This window comes from Pan troglodytes, chromosome 3, assembly GCF_028858775.2.
Source record: "Pan troglodytes isolate AG18354 chromosome 3, NHGRI_mPanTro3-v2.0_pri, whole genome shotgun sequence".
NCBI classification, from domain to species: Eukaryota; Metazoa; Chordata; class Mammalia; order Primates; family Hominidae; genus Pan; species Pan troglodytes.
The window spans coordinates 14,084,380-14,102,181 of NC_072401.2; the positions used below are offsets into that span (position 1 = coordinate 14,084,380).

The 17,802-nt window shown below is 40.8% G+C and overlaps 1 protein-coding gene across 8 annotated transcripts in view; it reads right to left on the bottom strand.

Annotated features, from left to right (window-relative positions):
- BOD1L1 (biorientation of chromosomes in cell division 1 like 1) overlaps window positions 1-17,359 on the bottom strand; it is a 60,791-nt gene extending 43,432 nt beyond the window's left edge. For 7 of the 8 annotated variants that reach the window (XR_010156475.1, XM_016951353.4, XM_016951351.4 and 4 more), the window contains exons 1-5: window positions 15,188-17,359; window positions 7,823-7,947; window positions 3,186-3,376; window positions 2,070-2,684; window positions 1,387-1,536 (exon numbers count right to left, since the gene is read on the bottom strand). Coding sequence is in view for 7 of the 8 variants with exons in the window: in XM_016951353.4 (XP_016806842.3) it covers window positions 1,387-1,536; window positions 2,070-2,684; window positions 3,186-3,376; window positions 7,823-7,947; window positions 15,188-15,424 (1,318 nt within the window). In the remaining variant the exon portion in view is untranslated. Of the gene's footprint in view, window positions 1-1,386; window positions 1,537-2,069; window positions 2,685-3,165; window positions 3,377-7,822; window positions 7,948-15,187 lie in introns of those variants that run through there. The other variant, XM_016951354.4, reaches the window with a different exon arrangement.
- Between the last annotated feature and the right edge of the window lie 443 nt (window positions 17,360-17,802).

A 17,802-nucleotide genomic window follows, 5' to 3' on the forward strand; every position in this document is an offset into this window, starting at 1 on the left:
GACAGATATGACAATTAGGAATTACTGCTGCTGCTTTTTTTAGTTTGTGAAATTGAAGAAAAAAATGGGAGGCACTGAGAAATACTTCTATGGTGTTAAAAGCTTATACTTTTTCTCCTCTATGATTTTCTCTCTAGGTAGCCTATCTAAAAGCTGGCAACAAATTTATAAGATGCTCTCTACAGGCAATTGCAAATAAAACTCAATATTTTTATTACTCCTAAACTAATAGTCCTAAACAGAATTTAATCATGTGGTAAGAGCAACGTAAGATATTGGTAAGAAGCACAGACTTGGGTTTGAAATCTGCACTGGTGCTCACTAGCTACATGACTGGATAAGACATGGTCTCTCTGTGACTTTGTCTCCTTGCCTGTACCTACTTCCTGGGGTGGTTCTGAGGACTATAGGAGTTATTACACGAATGTCCTTAGCACAGTGCCTGGAAGACAGGAAGTGCTCAGGAGGGGTTTTCTGAAAAACAAACTGTATTATAAAGAATTCAGCCTTGCCCAGAGAGGTCTGGCCTTTACCATTAGCTTCTGGGAGGTAATCTCTAAGCCTCTGGAATGCTATGCCTGACTGGAGTGTTTCAGAGTGCGAAGGCTCTTAAGTCAAGCTAAACAGTCTAACGATGTGATTTAGGGTCGGAGTGTTGGGTCATGGAGTAAGAGTTTGACCTCTAGAGGGGGTAGAGACTGAGATCAGCCATATGGGCAGCCAACTCTGACTACATGCTAGAGCCTCGGTAAGAACTTTGGATCCCAAGGCTCTGGTGAACTTCCCTGGTTGGCAATATTCTGCATATGTTGTCAGACATCAATGCAGAGGAAGTAATTCAAGGGGGAACAATTGGAAGTTACTGTCTGAAACTTTCCTGGACTCTGCCCTGTGTGCCTCTTCCCTTGGCTGATTTTAATCTGAGCACCTTAACTGTAAACAACCATAGCTGTGAGTATACCACCTTTCGGTAAGTTCTATGAGCCCTTTTAGCAAATTATCAAATCTAACGGTGGTCTTAGGGAACCCGGAACTTGCAACTGGTGCCATTAATTGAGGGCAGTGTTGTGGACTACGCTGCCCCCAAATGTGACACACACAAATAAAAAGCATCTTCATATATTTATCTCCTCTAAATTTTAAATTAATAATCATACTAGGGGATAGAGTTAAGGAATGAAGAACCAAGGGTTGTTGAGATTTAGTAACTTACCAAGCTTGCTCAGACAGACAACTTTGGAGCTGGGACTCAGAAACAAATCTCCCAACTACAAAATCCCATGCTCTTGCTACTATACCACACTGTTTCTCAGGATATAGCCATCAGAATATACAAATAATGCTTGACAGGATGCTTCAGAGGCATTATTATGTAAAATGCTTTACCATCTGACGTAATCTCTCCTTCTTCCATGCTATCAGACATTACAACTTCCTCCTCAGTATCTTCTTCAAAAGATGAAAGGTCACTGGTATGAACAGAGCTAACTGTGATGTCTGTAAGTCCATCCACATCAGAATCTATCAAAGAGAAATCTTCAAGAGGAAAATAAAACACAGAAAAAAAAAATCATCTTATTATAAGAACATACTCAGAGCTCAATTACTAAATTACACTTAAAATTTTCTGCTTTAAATACGTGTCAAACTATCAAACAAGGCAGAGTGGTTTCCAGAAAATACAAAGGCAAAGTAGACTTCTGTAAAAATAACTAAACTATTAATTTATAATGTATGATATAATAATAAAATGAATTTTAAGTAACTGAAGTATTTACTACCTAATAAAAATTAGGATATCCAACTATGAACTAAGTTGCTTAAAATAATGTATGTGAATAAATTATAAGACAAATTATAAATTAATAACTTCTGTTAATTTACTCTGTGAACAGATATATGAGTACACAAAAATACAAATATTTATTGCTTTTTTTCTTAAGCAAAGAGGATATGTTTCCAAAAGTATTAAATAAACTTATTAAAATATGAAGGCAAATTTGATACTTCCCTGATCCCAAAACACTCTGTTCTTTAAACTTTGTAGATGTTTGCAAGTTTTTATATACCTTCTTTTGTCCCTTCAACAGTTTTAGCTTTATTACTGTTCTTTTCTGAAGGAAGTTTTAAACTCTCTACTTCTTTTTCCTTTGCTTGTTTTTCATCTTTAACTTTCTGTGTATCTTCACTCTTTTTTGAGTGATCAAATTTCTTTTCAGCCTTTTCCTTCTTTTCTTTCTTTCTTTCTCCTTTCTCATTGCTGTCTGGCTTCTTTTCACCTTTGTCTGTTGATTTATTTTTTTGCTCACTGCTTTCCTGTTGAACATCCTTATTCAGCAGAATTAAATTATTATGCTCTTTTGTGTAATTTTTAATTTCTTCGACTGGACAGGGGAGGTCGCTGAACTCTTCAGACTTTGGGGCTGTTTCCAGTCCTTCACCTCCAGAGTCAGCTGTAGATTTTTCTTTATCAGCCATGTCCTCTGAAGTTCTTTCTTTGTCAGTACTAGTATCAGTGGTTGGCTGAGATGGAAGTTTTTTTGATGCTCTCTCACTGGTCTTGGCATTTGATGTTTCTGTTGAAGCCCTAGCAGCACTGGCTTCTTGGTTAAGAGAAGTTATGGTTTCCAATATCGACATGGCATCATTGGCTACATTAGCACTGGGCCCAGGAGTAGGAACACCTTAAAGAAAAACAGAAGTTTTAGAATACATTTAATCAGAAGGAAAATACCTCTGCTAAATCAATACCACATGCCATTGTCATCTTTATATGATGCATATGCTGTGCAGACCATCTGTATATTCTTTTAGACTTTCAGGTACCAGTACTAGTATATACCATATTCTGAATTATCTACCTCTCTAATATATTATCTTAGGGAGGGCACCATGCAAATCTGAGGAGTTGTCTACTTCCTAGAAAAAGACTATATTCTCTAATTATTTTAGTTATTCCTTCTATTATCATACTCACACTCACATCGCATTACTAAAATGCTTATTATTTTTATTAATCTAGAAAACGAAATGTTACGGCAATTGAGGAATTTAGGTGATATTTAAAGTACAATTTCACTGGAATAGCCAAATTAAAAAATGTGTTAAAGAGCCAAGTATCCCTAACTTGATATTCAGTTCAAGAAGAAAAACAATGGAACTGACCAAGAGTAAAAGCAAAGCACCTTGTGTAATAAGGGAAGTGTCTGGTTTCTCATCATCGGGAGCTGTGTTGCCACTTCCTTCCTCTTTGTGATTTAGCGTGGCCAAAAACTCATGCACAGCTTTCTCTACCTGAGGTCTGAATGTGTGGTTGATCTTTGGGTCCACAACCTGAGAAATAATTCGGTCAATACCAGACTCCAACATTCCTGATCTGAAACACAAGATAATTTATGGAAAGGTGAAAAAATAATATATTATTTGCATTAATTACTTTAAAATAACACTCTATAATCTGTCATCTATCTATCCATCCATCCAACCTTAAATTGTCCCAATCCATTTACTTGGATATAGATAGACAATGGAAACTAAGTTTCATGCTACAGTAGCATTTAGATATACCATACTATAAAAGTCTGTAAACTTTTCTACCACTGTGTCACTAGTGGAAATACTGAAACAGACAAAACAAAATACCCTTAGAACTAGACACAGTACACTGCCTAGGGTCCAGTATAGAGGTGATGCTTATCTCACCCCTACTCTGCTCATGGCATATAGGAATATGCTCATTAAAAAGCTGAGTTCTGGGTATAAAATAAACCTATGGTCTCTACAACTTTTTTTAACAGAAAAAATGTAAGCTTTTTATAAGCATTAGAGTCCCCAGAAAAAAAACAACACATACAAAATATAATTTCATCAAATTGCAAAATCAAAGAAGGAAAACTTTAGAGAAAAAAATTTGGAGAAACAAGACTTCTGGCTTTCTATTATCTTCCCGCTGTAAAAACTGGATGATTTATTCATTCAACAATTACGTTATAAGTGTCTTCTATATAACAGGCACTGTGCTGGCCACTGACAGCTACAAATTGACCTGGTCCCTGTTCTGGATGGGGATGTAGACACAAACAATCAAGACATGAGATGACAGGCACTAGTACACAACATGTACTATAGGAAAAGAGAGGAATAAGAAATTAGTTGCTTATTAGAGGAATAAGAAATTATTAGATATGTCGAAGATAATTTAGGAGTGCTTCATAAAGGAGAAGACATTTGAGCCAAGTCTTCATTTCTACAGAAGAGAAGGGGAAGAAAGACACATGGAGTTAAGGAAATATCATATACAAGAGACAAAAGAGCGATGAGGACAACAATCTGTGAAATGTGCTTCTGCACAAAGGCATCTGAGTAAAATAAGAGAACGTGAATTTATTTTAAGAAACACACTTAAATCTTGTTTCTTCCTAAAAAAGAAGTGGAGGAGTCAAGGTAGTCGGGATAGTGCTGGAAGATCAAAGTGCTAGTCATTTCTAGCTTCTAAGCCTCAACTGCTCTCTATGGAATGGATGAGGAGCCATCTTTCCTTACACTTTACAAATGCTATTTTTGAGTGCACTTCCATCTGGAGTGCAGGATGGATTAGTTTTTTCATTTCTGGAAGCACCTTGTCGCCTTGTGAAACTATAATTCTACTTATGTGGGCCATAGAGAAAAATAAGCCAACTCAGCACAAAGTAGGTTACCTGCTTTTTAAAGATTAAAAAAAAATGCAAATCTTGCAAACACTGTTACATCTTAGAGGTGTATTTAAAAAGTAGTAGGTAGAAAAGAAATAAGAAAAAGCAATCTTAAAAAAGGTTTTAGGGTACAAGTAAAAAGGTACAAAAAGGACCGGGCATGGTGGCTCACGCCTGTAATCCCAGCACTCTGGGAGGCCAAGGCGGGCAGATCACAAGGTCAGGAGATCGAGACCATCCTGGCCAACATGGGGAAACCCCATCTCTCCTAAAAATACAAAAATTAGCTGGGTGTGGTGGCACGTGCCTGTAATCCCAGCTACTTGGGAGGCTGAGGCAGGAGAATTGCTGGAATCCAGGAGGCAGAGATTGCAGTGAGCTGAGATGGCACCACTGCACTCCACCCTGGCGACAGAGCGAGACTCCGTCTCAAAAAAAAAAAAAAAAAAAAAAAAGAAAATAGAAAACAAAGTACCAAAAAAAAATTAAACTATCCACTCCCAAATTTTTGCTTCAGTCTCTTTCTCTGTTTGCCTATGTTCTAGCCTCTTGTTTTGCAAACAAACAAAACACTTCTGCTTTAGTCCTTTCTCACACAGAGGTCAGCTCTAATCTTACAGAAAAATGGAGTCCAGTACCAATGATCATACTGCACTTAGCGGCCATAACTGCCTCACCCAAGTGGGGAGAAGCTACAGCCCTAGGTCAACGGCAAAGCCAAAATGCCAACAGCTGGCGTTTTTCTGGTTAAAGTTACTTCCTTGTCTTCCTTTCAAATTATGTTTAGCTAAGTTCATTATTCAGTTACCTAGGATTTTCAGATTCTGTTGTACAAATAAAAGCTTAAGTAGAATAAAATTTTCCCTCCTACTGAGTCAGCAGATCAGCTATTAAGTTGAACCATCTGAAATTACTGGTATTAGACCATTTTTGTCTTACAAAAATGGCAAGTGCAGATAGCTCAACCTAATGGAGTCAAGTGAGTATGTCTCAAAGCATACATATGAAAAACTGTTTGAAATTATATTTATTTACAGGGGCTAGTCCACCCCTATACCTTCAGATTGAACACAACTAAATAATCTCTTTAAGGAAGCTTTAAAATGTTATTATCAGTATCATCCAAGAGAAGGCAGCTGTCTTCCCTCTTTGAAAATGTCTCCAGAAAAAGAGATTCCTCATTACTCATAGGCAAATTGCTCCAGCATTTAATCACTGACACAGCCACAAGAACCCCTGACCTCGCACCAAACATGATTTTGTGATCACAATATCTTACTGGTACAGCAATAATTTTAAGTGCTTAATTTTCACATGTGTAAGACTTAGTTCCCTTAAATAAAAGAAGGACTGCTCCCTTACCTTATAGATTTTATATGCTATAAAAGTAAATGCAATTCTAAGAAGTTTGCCTTCAATCTGAGTGTCAATATATGAAGAAAAAAAATGCCAGACTCCCAAAAAAACATGCTTTTAAAGCAATGCAATCATTTGTGAACAGGGAGGTGGCTATGCAAATCACTGAATGAAAGTAATCAGTAGGGCTCTGTATAAATGTGTGTGAAGGGGTGCTCTACCCTACCTCCACTCCCTTATCCCCTGGTCCTAAGCTATTTTGGTCATTGTTCTCTTTAAAAGCCTTTGTGGAAACTACAGGCGGCGGGCCTGTCACCCAACAGATCTTTTTTGTTTCTACTTTTTCTAGAAACAGCTTTGACCTTTTCCCACCAGGTATTATTATGCAGCCTTCTAATGGCATCTTTTGATCTCACCTGGACTCTTTTACAGGTTCCTCAGACAACCTTTAAAATGTAGACAACAAAGCTATTGTGAATTTCCCTCTTCTCTTATGCACAAGGAGACACTGTCTGAGCCCCCAGGCTTCTGGTTTCTAGTATTACCTGTGGCTAAATAGGTTTGTCTTTTAGTCAGGGTGTGAATTTTGATTTGTGGGGCTTCCTGTTGGTTGAAACTATCAGACTAGATAGGCTTTCTAGAGGTTCCTGTGGGACAAAAGGAAATTAAGAGGTGGCAGGTATAAAACAGATTTGTTTAACTGTTAAAAAAAAAAAAAGCTACACTTCATTCTCAAAGATGTACTTGAACATAAATACTTGTCAAGTCAGGGAGACTGGATGATCTCTAAATAACTTAGTCACCCTTTTTTTGAGGGGTATAGCAAGGGTAGAAGGCTTTCTTGTCTTTGCAAATATTTACATTCAAGAACAAGTAGTGGCCAGGTGAGGTGGCCCATGCCTATAATCCCAGCACTTTCAGAAGCCAAGGAGGGAAGATCCCTTGAGCCTAGGATTTGGAGACCAGTCTGGGCAACATAATGAGACCCTGTCTCTACAAAAAAATACAACGATAAGCTGGGCATGGTGGCAGGTGCTCAGGAGGATGACGCTGGGAGGTCTGCTTGAGCCCAGGAGATTGAGGCTGCAGTAGGCTATGATTATACCACTGCACTCCTGCCCGGGGAACAGAATGAGACTCAAAAAAAAAAAAAAAAAGTAGAAGACCGTAAATCTAGTTTCCTAAGGATGCTCCAAATATTCGAGTTCTTATAATTGTCATTACCTTATGTTCACTCAAAATGGCTCTGACAAGTCCAAACACTTTGAGGGGAGGTGGGGAGCTATATCATTCATAAACAGCAGTTAAAAGTCATAGTAAAATGCAAAAGACGGGGGCATTGTATTAAAAGAAGATGTGGCCTCAAATCAAGAGAGAATATTTTAATTTCAGTAATCTTTAATGTCTTTATTTGTAAAATAAGAATAATAAAGCCTGCTTGCTCTCTTAGGGTCAAGAAAATAGTTGTGAAGGCAACTGTATAGATCATCTATTAATATTATATCTAGATTTTTTAGAAAGTCATACTGTTATTTCCTTCCTTCAAATATTTCCAAAGGTCTATAGGAACAATCAGACTGTTAAAATGTATAAGAACATGTGAAGTGATTAGACCCAAATCCAAAATTATGCTACATCACATGAAATAGCCACACCAAATCTAGTAAAATTGTCAACATCATTAGGTGAACAAACATGTATGTAATGCCTCCGCTTTCAGGCAAAGTAGGTTAGGACATTTAAAACCTGCCCAGAACTCTATCTCTGAGACTTACTTGAGGACTTGTTGTCTAATGTTGTTTCTTAGCTGGTTCTTATTGAGATGCGGACTCCATGTGTGAGTTGCCAAGTGATTTGCAACGAAGTTGTCAACACGCTGTCTCAGATTCTGATAGGCAGGCTAGAGAGAAAAAAATGAAGGTAAGTCTTCAATGTTATACAGTATCAATATTCACCTCTCAGAAAAGTATTTTTACCATGGGACAACAAAGTTTCACAGTTCCTGACAATTCTGCTTCAAGATAACTTACACTCATTCAAATACTACTTATTTTGTGTAAGACAAGGTGTTTGGAGATATGAGGAATATAAAGAAGAAAGATACACCTCTTATTTATAGACAAAGGACTGGAAAATAAGACACGAACAAGTGTTATTATTAGATGATTTGGAGTAAAAAAGGGAGAAGAGCTGAGGAAGCATGCCTTCATTGAAAATGTGCCATTTGAGCTGGAAAAATCAATTGCACAAGGAAGCTGGGAATGGGAATGGCTGGCTTTGCTCATACAGTCAATGTAAACAAAGAGCAAGTGGATGAGCAAACTGGAGGCCAGGAGCATTTAGTGAGCCTCCAAATTGGTGGTCCAATTTGGCTATAGAAGAGAATACAAAAAGCAGAGAAATGAGGTTAAGACAGAGAGGTTGGGGCCAGGTGCTAAAAGGCTTTGGTTACTTGTACAAGTTTGGAATTACAGGGTAGAGAATGGGAGCCCACTGCACATATGGGCAGAGTGATAGAACAGCTAAGCTTTCTGATGGTTAATCATCCTACAGTGCAAGAGTAAAGAGACACAAAATACTTTAGGAAAGCATGCAATAAACTACAGTGAGGAAGGTCTATACTGGGGTGGCAGAAACCAGCTAATGGCATAGACCCAAGAGAAATTATTGAGGGACAACTACTTGAACTAGGCATTAAATCTGAGGTAAGGCAATGGTTCTCTACCAAGAAGGATTTCACTCCCATCCCCCAAGGGACACTTGGCAATGTCTGGAGACATTTTAGGTTGTTACAACTGATGAGAGTGCTATTGGCATCTAGTGGGTCAAGGGCAAGGATGCTACTGAAGATCCTACAATGCACAGGACAATCCCCCGACAGCAAAGAACTATCCAGCCCCAAATGTCGACAGTGCTGAGTCTGAGAACCCTTGATGTGCTCCCTGAGGGGAACATGGAGGGGAACACATATTACATCATCTCTACCTGAAGGGGCATTGCCTGGAAGGAATATGTGACCAAGCACTCAGCACTGCACTCCATTTCTAGAGGCTGTCTGCCAACACTGATGTTCTTTCTACCTTTCTTCTATACAGCTTTTAATGTGGATGAGTTTGAGTGTCCCTGACTGATATTAAGCAAGCACTGTATAGCCTCACCTTCTGCCATTTGCCTCCTTTTAGCTTCAAAGTTTATACTCCAGTGAGAAATTCTCATATCTGCACCTACCATCCTACAACTACCATTCCCTCTGGTTGTCCATCTGACAAACTTCTCACCTTCAGAGCTCACCCTAATCTGTGAAATCATCTTGACACCGAAGGTAGGCTTATGGGCTCTTCATCCACGCTCCTACTGTTTTCTATACATGCTACCATTCGAGCAATTCTTGCACTACGTTGTATTTCCGGAAGCAAGGCATATTTATCCTCCATTGACGTGTAAGCCTCCTCCTCTATCTCTCTTACAATTTGTTTTCATATAGCCTATCACACTGCTTGGCAAATGAGCAATTAAAATATAGTTGTTAGCTGAATGGGTAACTATCTCTAACACAGAATGACAAACATTTTATCCCTCTGATGCACTTTCATCAGTTCCAATTTTCAGGCCTTTGCTGATACTTATTTCCTATCCTACATGATCATTTCCTATGTGCCTGTCCATTTATCCAAAATCGATATGAACTAAAATTAATTTTTTTTTTTTTTTTTGGCAGAGTCTTGCTCGATTGCCCATGCTAGAGTACAGTGGTGTGATCTCGGCTCACTGGAACCTCCACCTCCCAGGTTCCAGTGATTCTAGTGCCTCAGGCTCCTGAGTAGCTGGGACTACAGGCATGCGCCACCACACCTGGCTAATTTTTGTATTTTTAGTGGAGACAAGGTCTTGCTATATTGGCCATGTTGGTCTTGAACTCCTAACCTCAAGTGATCCACCTGTCTCGGCCTCCCAAAGTGCTGGGATTACAGGTGTCAGCCACCATACCCAGCCCTAAAACTAATTCTTAATTCTTTCTCCCCAATGATTCTAAAGCCTAATTCTTCTTTCCGGTATTCCCAAATCTAACACACATTCATTAGGCTCTAACATCACAATGCATTTGGCATTCTAGTCTAGTCTTCCCATAACAAGTTCAAATCTGAATTACTCAACAGGTAATTTTCCTTGTTTTCAAGCTCTCCTTTCAGTAAAAAGTTGAGTAACTAGAGAAATATTAAGTATTCATTGAGAAGTATTCTCCTAGGAACATATATGTACCCACATGTACACATATATACACACACACATATATTACACATACACCCTTTCTTCCTTTTCCAGTGCTTTGGTGAAAAGCCTTAGAGTTATCCTTGAGTCCTCCCTTTGTCTTCTACTTCACATGCATACTATTAGCAAATTCTCTCAACAGTAGCATGAAAATACACCCAGAATCTGACCACTTCCCACTACCTTTATTGACCTCATTCTGTTCCAAGGCATTCTCATCTGTCTGAATTATAACAACTGGCCTCATGCAGAATTCTATCCTTACCTACAACAAAGTTGTCTTCTAAAAATCATGTAACCATGTAATTTATTGACCCATTCAAATCACAACTTAGCAAGAAAGGGGAAGCTATTACACGTGGTCAACCCATCTGAAATGGAAGTCAGATCATGTCCTTCTTTTGCTCAAAACCTGCCAATGGCTTCTGAGCTCGAGTAAAAGCCAAGCTCTTCTGATGGCTCCCAAGACCTGCCAGATCTGTGAAGGCATACCTACCTCACCTCTTGTCACTTTCCCCTGAGTGGGTCTGTCTCAGCTCTTCTATACTTGCTATGCTCTCTTCTTGGAATGCTCAAGCCCCAGACAGCTGCATTGCCCCTTCAATTCCTTCACAGATGGCTCAAGTATCATCACATTGAAACCTACCCTGAACAGCTTACTCGAAATAAAACAGTAAGTCCATCCATCCCTCATCTTGCTTTTTTCCATAGGACCTACCATACATTATTTGTTGTCTATTTTTTTTCCCACTAGGATATAAGCTCCGTAACAGTGGGATGTTTGGTTCACTGCTGTATCCCTGGCACCTAAAAAAATGACTGGTACATAAGACTTGCTCAATGAATGTTTGTTGGGTGAATAAATTGACCAGGAGCCATTTATAACTAAGAAAGTGTCCAAAAAATCAGACTTTCTTACTTGACAAGAGAGGTACCATATTTACCTGGCTGGCGAGCTCCCTGAAGGGCCTCTTGATCATCCCTCCTCACACGCTCCAGATGCTAATCAGTGCAAAGGAGACAGAATGGCTTTGTAACCACTAAGCTTGCTCCAGAGATCTGGAAACTGGTAGTCTATAACGGAGGAGTCTTTGCAGTAGTTGGAGCTTAGGGTTGCCCATGGTTCCATTTCTTTGGGTGGGAAGGGCTGATTTGGTCTGTTACAGTCAGATCTCTCTCCTGGTTAAGGACTATCAATGACCCTGGACAGTTTGGAGGGGGGTTCTATGGTCTTCTGGTGTAGCAGCAGACTTTGGTACTTCTCATCCTGGTTTAAACACACTAAACTGGATGACAGTTTTGCTCTTAGCACCTGGCAGGTATCAAATGTCTTCATTCTTAAATATGCATGTGACAGACATAATCCACTATAACTCTATATGCTACAAGTTAAGACTTTTTGACAGAAAGCAGGTCAGTCTTTGAGGTTCAAGTGGCAGATGAAACTCAAGGATTCCATTAAAGTGATGGTTCTTTGCATGAACAGGGAATCTTCTACTTTGGCCCACTCATCATATTGATATGAATGTTATGTTCTGATGAAGAAAACTTTGGCTTTTTGGGAAGCAGGGGGGAATACATTTTTTTTTTTTCAAATAAGAAAATGAAGTATAAAATGGTATTCAATGAGAACAAATCTTTTAAATCAAATTAAAATCTACCTAATTGCTAACTAAGGGAGTAGAAGAGAAGGAGAGAGTCATGGGGTAAAGGAAGCACCAGAACATAACCTGTAACATAACCAGGAGCAGGTACAGAGGTTAGTGGCAGGGAGGGGGAGAGAGAGAGAGATTTTGTGGGAGAGTTTAAGCTAGCGTCTGAGCACCAGAACTTCAACCATAGCTGAGTGTTCTTTTTTGTCTGGGAGGGTGTCATTTCAGTTCTAATTTCTCAAAGCAACAGAAATATTAGAAATTTTCATAATTATTAAATAGTATATGCAATTGTATTGAAAAATGTGTATTGTTGCTTTTTTAAAATTTTTGTTTTTTAGACCAAGTGTTCTGTCTCCCAGGCTGGAGTGCACTGGCACAATCTCGGCTAACTGCAACCTCTGTCTCCTGGCTTCAAGCAATTCTCCTGCCTCAGCCTCCCGAGTAGCTGGGACTACAGGCATGTGCCACCATACATGGCTACTTTTTTTGCATTTTTAGTAGAGATGGGGTTCCACCATTTTGGTCAGGCTGGCCTCGAACTCCTGACCTCAAATGATCCGCCCGCCTCGGCCTCCCAGAAGACCAGGGTTCTATGGTCTTCTGGTGTAGCAGCAGACTTTGGTACTTCTCATCCTGGTTTAAACACACTAAACTGGATGACAGTTTTGCTCTTAGCACCTGGCAGGTATCAAATGTCTTCATTCTTAAATATGCATGTGACAGACATAATCCACTATAACTCTATATGCTACAAGTTAAGACTTTTTGACAGAAAGCAGGTCAGTCTTTGAGGTTCAAGTGGCAGATGAAACTCAAGGATTCCGTTAAAGTGATGCTTCTTTCCATGAACAGGGAATCTTCTACTTTGGCCCACGGTGGCCAGGCATGAGCCACCGTGCCTGGCCATATTGTTGCTTTTTAAAGTTCCTGCATCTGTGGCTGAATATGTCTTATTACTAGAAGAAGAAGGGTTGATCATCAATTCTATTCCTATTTCTAATTTTTATAGTCATGTGCCCTGAGAAACCTTGTTCATATAAACAAGTACTGTGCCTGGGAATGGAAGAGTTTTGTTGTAACAATATCATTCAATTCTTGACCTCAAAAAAGAGGCTAAGAACATTAAAATAGGTTCTTATTCCATGGTTCCTGAACTCACTGAAACTGTATATGTTATTAGATTGATTCTCATGAAATTGCCTATAGTTGACCATTCTGAAGTAGAAAAACAGCGTTTTAATGTGTTACTTGCGCATTTTTCTTGAGAGAAGGTCCTAACTTTCATTAGATGATCAGAGATACTGTGCTTCCCTCCTTCCCTCCAAAAAAGGTTTTAATCCTTTACTTTGAAGGGTCTGGCAGGGATATTATAGACACATACCAATAATATTTTGTGGGAATAGGATAATAAAAAAGTTGAGCCTTAGACATTGCAGCAGTACATTACAATTTTTAATTTGTATACATAATGATAACACACAGATTCATGGGTTTCTGAGAACAGCAAAGTAAAAATTCCACTTGTTGAATACGAATAACTAACTTTATTTGGTAACATTTACCTGGCCATGTCTAACCTTTTCCCATTAAATAACAACAAAAATAATAAAGGCAATAGAAATTATTTCTAAAAGGTAGCAGTGCATATTCCTGAAGACAAAAGTAAAAAAAAACTATACTTCCTAAATAGATGAACACTCCCAAGTGAATTGAATTCTCTGTGGTGCAAAACCTCCAATATCCTGAAAAACCACGTTTTACATAGTGGGCCCAGTATGAGTCCTTATAAAGGAAGATGTACCAGGATATTCAAGAGAGTTTCCCCAGAAGACATAGTGGAACTGTGTGCAGTTCACCTGAAAGCTTTAGAAGAAACTGTGGATGCTGTAAACATGCATTTCTCAAAGATACAAAGCTCCTCAGAACAACTAAACATACTATGAGAAAACCCTCGACCCGGCGCGGTGGCTCACGCCTATTGGGCGAATCGCGAGGTCAGAAGATCGAGACCATCCCGGCCAACACGGTGAAACCTTGTGTCTACTAAAAATACAAAAATTAGCAGGGCGTGGTGGCGCGCGCTTGTAATCCCAGCTACTTGGGAGGCTGAGACAGGAGAGTCGCTTGAACCCGGGAGGCGGAGGTTGCAGTGAGCCGAGATCACGCCATTGCATTCCAGCCTGGCGACAGGGCGAGACTCCGTCTCAAAAAAAAAAAAAAAAAAAAAAAAAAAAGGAAACCCTCATTTCATCAAAACTCCAATCCAATGGACCCAACCAGATTTAACAAGCAGACAAAAACAACCCCTACAAACCAGTTAATTTTCCAACATGCTTTCTGCTTCCAGAATTCTAGACTGTACTGTGGTTTTCCATCCATCTCACTGACTGCTCTTTCCTGGTGTCTTTAGCTAATTCTTTGCCAATTCAGCTAAGTTTACTTGTTCCTGCTAATGTCCCTTTCACTCTGACATTTGGTACAAAATCCCTTCCCCTTTCCAGCCTCTCTTTCTGGACAGGGAACCTTGTTGCTAACCTTTCCCTTCTCTACATTACTCTCCTGAATCTGCTCTCTTTCCTGTCCTTTCTCCACGTCAGTATCTGCTGTCACCTCTCCTGCATCTTTTCTCCACTACCCCACCTTCCTGTCCCTTCTTACCTTAGAATGGTGACATGGCCTAAGTTACCTAAATCAGGCAGTCACTGCTAGAAACAATACTAAAGTCCTGTCTCAGGTTTGCCTCCTTATCTTTGCGCTCCCACCCCCACGATGTCCAGCAAAGCATATTACACATAACTTGATTCAATTACCATTTAGTCATTTCTCCAAAGGATAAAGGCCCTTACCGCCCAGAAACCTTCAAGAAAGAAGGCAAACATAACTTCGATACAAAGTAAAATCATCAGATAAGAGAATGAATACAAAACTGGCTACTGTTAGCGCCACTGTTTCCAAACCAGTTCCTGTAAGAACAATGCCTTAGTCTTGCTCATCAGACCGGGGTAATCACTGCGCCGAAACCATGACTGGCACATAGTAGGTACTTAAACACTAGTCGGTAAAACGAACCAAAGGACACGCTAAGGAATGAACACTCTGTGCTTTGCACAGTCCGTGGCACACAGCTGCAGCTCCAAGAGGAAGCCACTGCAAAAGAAGCGCGCCCTTGGGTCCTCCCCTTCCCTCGCAGACCCCCAAACCCGGCGCGCTCCTAACCTTGGTGTCCACGTCGGCCAGGCAGTCTCTGCGGAACTGGTCGAAAAGCCCCTGGCTCTTGAGGTGGTTCACGATCATGGCCACGAGCTGCGGGTCCCCGGCGCCCGCACCCGCGCCGCCCGCCCCGCCCGCGCCGGGGCCAGCCCCGGGGCCCGGCGGCGGCGGCGGTGGCTGCGGCTGCGGCGGGGGAGGCGGCGGCGCCGGAGGAGGCGGCTGCGGCTGTGGGTTGGTGGCCATGGTGGCCTGTGCCGGGGAGGGCAAGTGCCCTGACCGGCGGACGATCCTGGGAGGCGGCGGCTGCACTGGTCCCGCCGCCTGAGGGAAGCCAACGGGATGTTGTTACGGAACCAGCGGATCCAGAGCAACCCCGGAAGTGAAAGGGAACTGGGGGAAAGGAGGAAAAGACGGTGACAACATTGACGAAAGTCCGGCGACGGAGGCCGCGAGGAGCCAGTTTCGACCGTCGCCGGGCGCAAGCGCCCTCGCGAGGCCGAGCTGCGCCGGAAGTGGCGGCGACTGTGGCGACGAAGATGACAAGGCTGTGCTGGTCGCGGGTTGTGGGGTTTAGGTCACCGGCAAGGGTCTGGAGTCCCTGGAGGTTAGGGCTTCGACCCGCGCGACACCTGGGGCCCTAGGTCTGAGCGGGGGCAGTGCGTTTCTGGCCCCGCTTCATCCGCGACGGCATTTTAGGCCTGCCTCTCTTGCTCCAGTTTCCCAGAGCAGTGCATAGAGATCCATAGACATTTATAATGCGAACCCTACGTGGATCTGCTCATTCTAACTTCGCCCAACCCTCTTCGTTCTTAGCCTGTGATCCTGCACTATTCTTGTCCCAGCAGGTAGCTCCAAGTTCCTTCTGTCTCTCTTCTGCCTGCACATACCATTTCCCCGTGGGGGTCCCTTGTTTCTGGCAGTGTGCCTGTGGATTAGACCCGATCCCTCCAGCCCGTTCTTCCTATCTGTGAAGACAAACCGACAGGCTTTTATTTTTAGGAGATTTGCTATTGATTACTATGATTATAGCAGGTAAAACATCTATAGCACATATTATGTACCAAGCGTGGCGTTAAGTGCTTTTACATGTATTAACGCATTTAATCTTTGGACAAACACTAAGAGCTAGGTCTGATTACTGTCCCCAGTTTGCAAATCAGGGAACCAAGGCTCAGATAAATTAAGTATGTTGAGTAAGATTACACAGCTAGCAAATCACCTGCTTTTGGACTGCATCATCTTTGAAATTATTATTAGTACGTGGTCAAAGCAACATAAATATTAGAAAATTTCATAATTACTAAATAGTATATGTAACTTTATTGAAAAATGCATATTGTTGCTTTTTAAAGTTCCTACATCTGTGGCTGAATATGTCTTAGTAGGAAAAGAAGGGTTGAGCGTCAATTCTATTCCTATTTGTAATTTTTATAGCTGTGTGCCCTGAGAAACCTTGTTCATATAAACAAGTACTGTGCCTAGGAATGGAAGAGTTTTGTTGTAGCAATATCATTCAATTCTTGACCTCAAAAAATTAGATTTGATTATCTATGAGCTGACTTCAATTAGGCCCTCCTTCCATTTTATCGAAAGCAAAGAGCTGAAAACCACCTGGCTTGCCAAAGGATTTGTTTACTTAATCCTTATTTTTTCACTCTTTCAGATTCTGGGAAATATACCAGATAGGTTTTACCAAGATACCAAATGACTATGAATTAGACCTGATTTTTTCAATGAGGTGTACCTTTCACCTGATATACTGAAAGTTTGGAGAATATCTAAACATTTTTCATTTTCATAAATAGTTTTGGATAAGATTTATTTTTGTTATCAGGTGGTTAAATTATGTTTTTGTCAAAATTTGCAACTGCAGATTTAGCTCATTCAAGTTCAAAATCTTTGTCACTGGGCACAGTGTCTCACGCCTGTAATCCTAGCACTTTGGGAGGCTGAGGCGGGAGGATCGGTTGAGTCCAGAGTTCAAGACCAGCCTGGGCAGCATGGCAAGACCCCACCTCTACAAAAAAATAAAAGAAATTAGGCGGTGTAGTGGCGTGCACCTGTAGTCCTACCTACTTGGGAGGATTAGGTGGGAGGATCACCTGAGCCCAAGAAGTCAAGTCTGCAGTGTGCCATGATGGGGCCACTGCACTCCAGGTTGAGCAACAGAGTGAGACCCTTCTCAAAAACAAGAAAAAAAAAAAAAAAAAAAGGTTTGTTAAGAATGTTAAATGTTTACCTTATAACCTAATTAACAGAGCCCATTTTCATTGTCAAACTAGACAAATCAGATTTACTTTAAATCAGAAACAATTTGACTTCATTGTTTCAATTCAGAGTATCCTGTGTGTTTTGAGGAGTTTGATGAAGATAGCAGAGAGGAGAAAGTCATGGATATGAATCTTAAAAGATTAATTACTATATGCAGTCAAGGCTGGGCGTGGCAGCAAACCCCTGTAATCCTAGAGCTTTGTGAGGCTGGGGCAGGTGGGTGGCTTGAAGCCACAAGTTCAAGACCAGTAACAAAACAAAACAAAAAAGTAACCAGGTGTGATGTTGCAGACCTTGAGAAACTGAGGTGGGAGGATTGCTTGAGCCCAGGAGGTTAAGACTGCAATAAG